Below are 8,761 nucleotides of genomic sequence, written 5' to 3'. Positions count from 1 at the left end.
GTGGACTGCCTAAAAAAAAAAAAAAAAGTTATTAAAATAAAAAATAATTATTAAGAAAAAAAATTTTTTAAAAAGTACCAAAACAACAACAACAACAAAACTACAGAACTATAGAACCCTAGGAGAAATGGTGAAAGCAAAGCTATAGAGACAAAATCTTACACAGAAGAATACACATACACACTCGCAAAAAGAGGAAAAGGGGAAAAAGTAATAAATCTGGCTCTCAAAGTCCACCTCCTCAATTTGGGATGATTCGTTGCCTATTCTTGTATTCCACAGATGCAGGGTACATCAAGTTGATTGTGGAGATTTAGTATGCTACTCCTGAGGCTGCTGGGAGAGATTTCCCTTTCTCTTCTTTGTTCGCACAGCTCCCGGGGCTCAGCTTTGGATTTGGCCCTGCCTCTGCGTGTAGGTCACCGGAGGGTGTCTGTTCTTCACTCAGACAAGACAGGGTTAAAGGAGCAGCTGACTCGGGACCTCTTGACTCACTCAGGCCAGGAGGAGGGAGGGGTACAATGCGGGGTGAGCCTGCAGCGGTAGAGGAGGGTGGGATGTTGCACCAGCCTGAGGCGTGCCGTGCGTTCTCCCAGGGAAGTTGTCCCTGGATCCTGGGACCCTGGCAGTGTTGGGCTGCACAGGCTCTCCGGAAGGGAGGTGTGGAGAGTGATCTGTGCTCGCACAGAGGCTTCTTGGTGGCGGCAGCAGCAGCCTTAGCATCTCATGCCTGTCTCTGGGTTCCGCGCTGTTAGACGCAGCTCCCACCCGTCTCTGGAGCTCCTTTAAGCAGTGCTCTTAATCCCCTCTCCTCGTGCACCAGGAAACAAAGAGGGAAGAAAAAGTCTCTTGACTCTTTGGCAGGTCCAGACTTTTCCCGGGCTCCCTCCCGGCTAGCCGTGGTGCACTACTAACCCCCTGCAGGCTGTGTTCATGCCGCAAACCCCAGTCCTCTCCCTGCACTCCAACTGAAGCCTGAGCCTCAGCTCCCAGCCTTGCCCGCCCCAGCAGGTGAGCAGACAAACCTCTCGGGCTGGTGAGTGCCGGTCAGCACTGATCCTCTGTGTGGGAATCTTTCCGCTTTGCCCTCCACCCCCCTGTTGCTGTGCTCTCCTCTGCGGCTCTGAAGCTTCCCCCCTCCGCCACCTGCAGTCTCTGCCCGCGAAGGGGCTTCCTCGTGTGTAGAAACCTTTCCTCCTTCACAGCTCCCTCCCACTGGTGCAGGTCCTGTCCCAATTCTTTTCTCTCTGTTTTTTCTTTTTTCTTTTGCCCTACCCAGGTATGTGGGGAGCTTCTTGCCTTTTGGGAGATGAGGTTTTCTGCCAGTGTTCAGTGGGTGTTCTATAGGAGCAGTTCCACGTGTAGATGTATTTCTGGTGTATCTGTGGGGAGGAAGGTGATCTCTGCGTCTTACTCTTCTGCCATCTTCCTCCGACCGAGATTAATTCTTATATATAGGCATATCTTATTTTATTGTGCTTCGCAGATACTGGTTTTTTGTTTTTTTAGAAATTAAAGGTTTGTGGCAACTGTGTGTTGAGCAAGTCTATTGGAGCCATTTTTCCAATGGCATTTGCTCACTTCGTGTCTCTGTGTCACATTTTGGTAATTCTAATATTTTAAGCTTTTCCATTATTATTATGTTTGTCATGGGGGTCAGTGATCAGTGATCTTTGATGTTACTGCTATGACTTGCTGAAGGCTCAGATTATGTTAGCATTTTTATAAATAAAGTATTTTTTAATTAAGGTATGTACATTTTTTAAAGACATAATGCTATTGCACACTTAATAGTAACAGTAGAGTGTAAACTTTTAGCTTTTTTTTTTTTTGCGTACGTGGGCCTCTCACTGTTGTGGCCTGTCCTGCTGTGGAGCAGAGGCTCTGGACACGCAGGCTCAGCGACCATGGCTCACGGGCCCAGCTGCTCTGCAGCATGTGGGATCTTCCTGGACCGGGGCACGAACCCATGTCCCCTGCATCAGCAGGCAGACTCTCAACCACTGCGCCACCAGGGAAGCCCTAGAGTGTAAACTTTTATATGAGCTGGGAAACAAAAAAAATTCGTGTGACTTTCTTTATTGCTGTGGTCTGCAACAGCTCTGATGTACGACTGTAAAAATAAAAGGATGATGTCTTTACAGAATTTTTACTGCCCCTCCTGTTACATGCCCAACTCAAAATTTAAATTGAGTTCAGGAAAGAGCCATATGAAGGTAGAATCAGGAAGAGAAGTATATCCGAGTGATCTAACAAATTTCCTTTATCCCACAAATTCATGGCCAATTCTACTAAAGTTTTACATTCATCCGTGACCTAATACATACAATTAAAATAATGAGCCATACAACATACCTTGTCAAAAAATTTCTGTTAGTTCTAAAATTAGTTGGATATTCTATCCTCATCACTGGAATCTTCAATTTTAGTCCTTCTTTGTTTGGGGGAGAGAAGAAAGGTGACCAGAGGGGAGGAGAGTTCTTGGGACTTAAGAATTTAAGAAATGCTTGGATTTAATAATGAATTAAAACAACAAAACACCTATCATAAATCTTACCTGGTGGACCTGAATTTGTTGGAGAACACTCCAGGCTTAAAATATCTTCAATTATGGGCTCCTTATTATTTTTTTCTTTTCTTTTCTTCTTTTTAAAATATTCACCAGAAGGCTTTAACAAGGAAACTTCTTCTGCTCTTCTAATATCTAAAAAATAAAAAATATATAAAAAAGAAAGAAAACATGCAAAAAGTAAAAAGAAAATTCCTTCTAAGACTCAAGAGTCATGTTGGGCATCTGAAACCATTTCTCAGGAAATTCCTGAGAGATAAATGGAACTAAATTGCATTCCTTTTGAAGAAATTGAAGGGGATAAGTGACTCCCAAAATGGGTGTGTGTGTGGGTCAGATAGTGGAGGGAGATTCAGTCTAGGAAAATTTCTAGTTTGTTTTTTAATCTACTGTGAAAATATTTCAAACATATCCAATGTGAAGGGAATAGTATAGTGGCTCCTTCCTGTGATCGTCACTCTGCTTAAACTGCTCTCAGCATTTTGCTATGCTTGTGTCATCTATTGACTACGTTTTCCCCTCCCTCCTTGCTTCTTTCCTTCCTCCCTCCCTTCCTTCCTTTTCTGTTTTTAGGTTTTTAAGCAACAACAAAAGACCCCATCTTTTTTTCTTTATGGACCAGCGGTCTTCAGAGCTTTTCTCTGCCCAACAGCTACTTTCATCCCCGAGGCAGACATGGTAGGTGCCCCACCCACCCCTTGGCCATCACCATTTCAGTGAGCTCTGACCCCCTTCCAATGGCAGCTAGGATGTGTCTCTCTACCCAAGGGCTTGCTCTGGATGCCAGAGTCCACACTGCTCAGATACAGATGCAACAGGCCACATAAGTTCAGTGAATTAACGGTCCCCAAGAACAGCCCTTGATGACTCAATGACTGATGAGAATGGTGTATTAACACCCCAGCTCCCTTGCCCCTTGGGTGGCACAGCTCCAAGACATGTCCACACTGCCTCCCAGAGGTCCCCAGTTGCCCAAAGTGTGACTTGATCAGTGATACTTGCTCATTAGTGGCCTTCTTTTCCCAGTCTCGGTTTCCCACTCCCAGCCAGTGTTTCCTGGCATCACCTTCCAAATAAATAATATTTGTACTTGAATTCTTATCTCAGGTCTGCTTCTGGAGTACTCAAACTAAGAAGATAGTCCCCATTTTCCTCCATTAATCAAATATACTTATAACTGCCATTTCCAATCAGAACTGATAACTTTATAAACACACTGTGCTGCTAGGATCCTAGGTAAAAGCCAAGGAATGTGGATATTAGAGTTTCTGGGCAGCTTTCCTGGAGGTAAATGCACTGATTCCATAGGTCCTCCTACCTCTTAGTTCAAACACTGCTTGGTGCTGAGGCTGAGGCTGGCAACTGGGCTCGATTCCCTCCCTTTAACCAAGCCTGACTATCAGGTTGCAACACACACCTGTGACCATTCCAAATGCATAATTTATACACAAAACCTGGAAATGAATCAAAATTTCGAAGCTTTACCAACAAACAAAACAAAACAAAACACCGATATCTCCAAGCCCAAGATTTGTGTCTTGTCTTTTCTTCGAGGGAAAAAAATCCTATTGCTAAATTTGATTTAGTTTCAATTGGTCACATATAGAAAGTGATTATTAGGGAATTCCCTGGTGGTCCAGTGGTTAGGACTCGGCCCTTTCACTGCTGTGGACTGCGTAATCTCTGGTTGGGGAACTGAGATCCCGCAAGCTATGTGGCATGGTCAAAAAGAAAAAAAAAAAGGATTTATTAGAAATGCCAAGTTGAGTCCTTTAGAACTACCATGAAGGTGTAATCTGGAAAAGAAAAGAATGTATGAATGTTTCTGTTTATTTCAAAACTTCCAAGTTTTCGGCCCCAGCTACAATGTGTGCTTCCAGTCCACTGTGGTATGTAGAATTTTATTTACTCATTTACTCTGTTTTCAAATTTTCTATAGAATATTCCTGAAAGCAAGGTGCCCTGTGCTTGTCATTTGCTCACCATGCATCAGGGACAATTCTGGAACTTATGTTTTGTAATGGAAGCTTCCATTCATTTGCTCAGTCAACAACCAGTTACTGGAGTTGAGGAAGATGGCGGAAGAATAAAACGCAGAGATCACCTTCCTCCCCACAGATACATCAGAAATACATCTACACGTGGAACTGCTCCTATAGAACACCCACTGAACACTGGCAGAAAACCTCAGACCTCCCAAAAGGCAAGAAACTCCCCGCTTACGTGGGTAGGGCAAAAGAAAAAAGAAAAAACAGAGACAAAAGAATAGGGACGGGACCTGCACCAGTAGGAGGGAGCTGTGAAGAAGGAAAGGTTTCCACAAACTAGGAAGCCCCTTCGCGGGCGGAGACTGCATGTGGCGTAGGGGGGAAGCTTTGGGGCTGCGGAGGAGAACGGAGCAATAGGGGTGTGGAGGACAAAACGGAGAGATTCCCGCATAGAGGGCCGGTGCCTACCAGCACTCACCAGCCTGAGAGGCTTGTCTGCTCACCCGCCGGGACAGGCGGGGACTGGGAGCTGTCTCGGGCTTTGGTTGGATCCCAGGGAGAGGACTGGGGTTGGCGGCGTGAACACAGCCTGAAGGGGATAGTGCACCACTGCTAGCAGGGAGGGAGTCTGGGAAAAAGTCTGGACCTGCCAAAGAGGCAAGAGACTTTTTCTTGCCTCTTTGTTTCCTGGTGCGCGAAGAGAGGGGATTAACAGCGCCGCTTAAAGGAGCTCCAGAAACGGGTGTAAACCGCGGCTAAGAGCGTGGACCCCAGAGACGGGCATGGGATGATAAGGCTCCTGCTGCTGCCACCAAGAAGCCTTGTGAGCAAGCACAGGTCACTATCCACACCTCCCCACCCAGGAGCCTGTGCAGCCCGCCACTGTCAGGGTCCCGTGATCCAGGGACAAATTCCCTGGGAGAATGTACAGCGCACCTCAGGCTCGTGCAACATCATGCTGGCCTCTGCCACTGCAGGCTCAACCCGCCTCCGTACCCCTCCCTACTCCCGGCCTGAGTGAGCCAGAGCCCCTGAATCAGCTGCTCCTTTACCCCATCCTCTCTGAGCGAAGAACAGTCACCCTCAAGTGACCTACACGCAGAGGCGGGGCCAAATCCAAAGCTGAACCCCGGAAGCTGTGGGAACAAAGAAGAGAAAGGGAAATCTCTCCCAGCAGCCTCAGGAGCAGCGGATTAAATCTCCAAAATCAACTTGATGTACCCTGCATCTGTGGAATACCTGAGTAGAAAATGAATCATCCCAATTGAGGTGGACTTTGGGAGCAAGATATATTATTTTTTCCCCTTTTCCTCTTTTTGTGAGTGTGTATGTGTATGCTTCTGTGTGAGATTTTGTCTGTAAAAGTTTACTTTCACCATTTGTCCTAGGGTTCTGTCCTTCCGTTTTTTTTCACTGAAAAAATTTTTTTTCTTAATAATTATTCTTATTTTAATAATTTTATTTTATTTATCTTACTTTTATTTTATCCTCGTTCTTTCTTTCTTCTTTTTCTCCTTTCTTTTTTAAATTTTTTTTTGCAGAACACGGGCCTCTCACTGTTGTGGCCTCTCCCGTTGTGGAGCACAGGCCCCAGACGTGCAGGCTCAGTGGCCATGGCTCACGAACCCAGCTGCTCTGTGGCATGTGGGATCTTCCCGGACTGGGGCATGAACCTGTGTCCCCTGCATCGGCAGGTGGACTCTCAACCACTGCACCACCAGGGAAGCACAGTTTTTCTCCCTTTTATTCTGAGCCGTGTGGATGAAAGGCTCTTGGTGCCCCAGCCAGGCATCAGCGCTGTGCCTCTGAGGTGGGAGAGCCAACTTCAGGACACTGGTCCACAAGAGACCTCCCAGCTCCACGAAATATCAAACAGTGAAAATCTCCCAAATATCTCCATCTCAACAACAAGACCCAGCTTCACTCAACAACCAGCAAGAAACAGTGTTGGACACCCTATGCCAAACAACTAGCAAGGCAGGAACACAACTGCATGCATTAGCAGAGAGGCTGCCTAAAATCATAATAAGGCCACAGACACCCCAAAACACAGCCCCAGACGTGGACCTGCCCACCAGAAAGACAAGATCCAGCCTCATCCACCAGAACACAGGCACTAGTCCCCTCCACCAGGAAGCCAACACAACACACTGAACCAACCTTAGCCACTGGGGACAGACACCAAAAACAACAGGAACTACTATCCTGCAGCCTGCAAAAAGGAGACCCCAAACACAGTAAGATAAGCAAAATGAGAAGACAGAAAATCACATAGCAGATGAAGGAACAAGGTAAAAACCCATCAGACCGAAAAAATGAAGAGGAAACAGGCAGTCTACCTGAAAAAGAATTCAGAATAATGATAGTAAATATGATCCAAAATCTTGGAAATAGAATAGAGAAAATGCAAGAAACATTTAACAAGGATCTAGAAGAACTAAAGAGGAAACAAGCAACGATGAACAACACAATAAATGAAATGAAAAATACTCTAGAAGGGATCCATGGCAGAATAACTGAGGCAGAAGAACAGATAAGTGACCTGGAAGATAAAATAGTGGAAATAACTACTGCAGAGCAGAATAAAGAAAAAAGAATGAGAGAACTGAGGACAGTCTCAGAGACCTCTGAGACAACATTAAACGCACCAACATTCAAATTATAGGGTTCTCAGAAGAAGAAGAGAAAAAGAAAGGGACTGAGAAAATATTTGAAGAGATTATAGTTGAAAACTTCCCTAATGTGGGAAAGGAAATAATTAATCAAGTCCAGGAAGCACAGAGAGTCCCATACAGGATAAATCCAAGGAGAAACACCCAAGACACATATTAATCAAACTATCAAAAATTAACTGCAAAGAAAATATATTAAAAGCAGCAAGGGAATAACAACAAATAACACACAAGGGAATCCCCATAAGGTTGACAGCTGATCTTTTGCAGGAACTCTGCAAGCCAGGAGGGAGTGACAGGGCATATTTAAAGTGTTGAAGGAGAAAAAACTACAACCAAGATTACTCTATCCAGCAAGGATCTCATTCAGATTTGATGGAGCAATTAAAATTTTTACAGACAAGCAAAAGCTGAGAGAGTTCAGCACCACTAAACCAGCTTTACAACAAATGCTAAAGGAACTTCTCTAGGCAAGAAACACAGAGAAGGAAAAGACCTACAATAACAAACCCAAAACAATTAAGAAAATGGGAACAGGAACCAACATACCGATAATTACCTTAAATGTAAATGGATTAAATGTTCCCACCAAAAGACACAGACTGGCTGAATGGATACAAGAACAAGAACCATATATATGCTGTCTACAAGAGACCCACTTCAGACCTAGGGACACATACAGACTGAAAGTGAGGGGATGGAAAAAGATATTCCATGCAAATGGAAATCAAAAGAAAGCTGGAGTAGCAGTTCTCATATCAGACAAAATAGACTTTAAAATAAAGACTGTTACAAGAGACAAAGAACGGCAGTACATAATGATCAAGGGATCAATCAAAGAAGAAGATATAACAATTGTAAATATTTATGCACCCACATAGGAGCACCTAAATACATAAGGAAAATGCTAACAGCCATAAAGCGGGAAATCGACAGTAACATGATCATAGTAGGGGACTTTAACACCCCAATTTCACCAATGGACAGATCATCCAAAATGAAAATAAATAAGGAAACACAAGCTTTAAATGATACATTAAACAAGATGGACTTCATTGATATTTATAGGACGTTCCATCCCAAAACAACGGAATAGACATTTTTCTCATGTGCTCATGGAATATTCTCCAGGATAGATCATATTCCAAAAACCTATGGGATGCAGCAAAAGCAGTTCTAAGAGGGAAGTTTATAGCAATACAATCCTACCTTAAGAAACAGGAAACATCTCAAATAAACAACCCAACCTTGCACCTAAAGAAATTAGAGAAAGAAGAACAAACAAAACCCCAAATTTAGCAGAAGGAAAGAAATCATAAAGATCAGATCAGAAATAAATGAAAAAGAAATGAAGGAAATGATAGCAAAGATCAATAAAACTAAAAACTGGTTCTTTGAGAAGATAACAAAAATTGATAAACCATTAGCCAGACTCATCAAGAAAAAAAGGGAGAAGACTCAAATCAATAGAATTAGAAATGAAAAAGGAGAAGTAACAACTGTCACTGCAGAAATACAAAAGATCATGAAAC

General features: G+C 43.8%; 1 protein-coding gene across 2 annotated transcripts in view; it reads right to left on the bottom strand.

Annotated features, from left to right (window-relative positions):
* Window positions 1-8,761, bottom strand: part of FERMT1 (FERM domain containing kindlin 1) — a 60,851-nt gene that overhangs the window by 42,201 nt on the left and 9,889 nt on the right. For both annotated transcript variants that reach the window (XM_024764274.1, XM_024764275.1), the window contains exon 4: window positions 2,558-2,704. In XM_024764274.1, the coding sequence (XP_024620042.1) occupies window positions 2,558-2,704 (147 nt within the window). The remainder of the gene's footprint in view (window positions 1-2,557; window positions 2,705-8,761) is intronic.

Source organism: Neophocaena asiaeorientalis, unplaced genomic scaffold, assembly GCF_003031525.2.
Source record: "Neophocaena asiaeorientalis asiaeorientalis breed wild unplaced genomic scaffold, Neophocaena_asiaeorientalis_V1.1 scaffold400, whole genome shotgun sequence".
Classification (NCBI taxonomy): domain Eukaryota; kingdom Metazoa; phylum Chordata; class Mammalia; order Artiodactyla; family Phocoenidae; genus Neophocaena; species Neophocaena asiaeorientalis.
The sequence above is the reverse complement of the archived record's forward strand: the minus strand, read 5'-3'. Positions and strand labels throughout refer to the sequence as shown.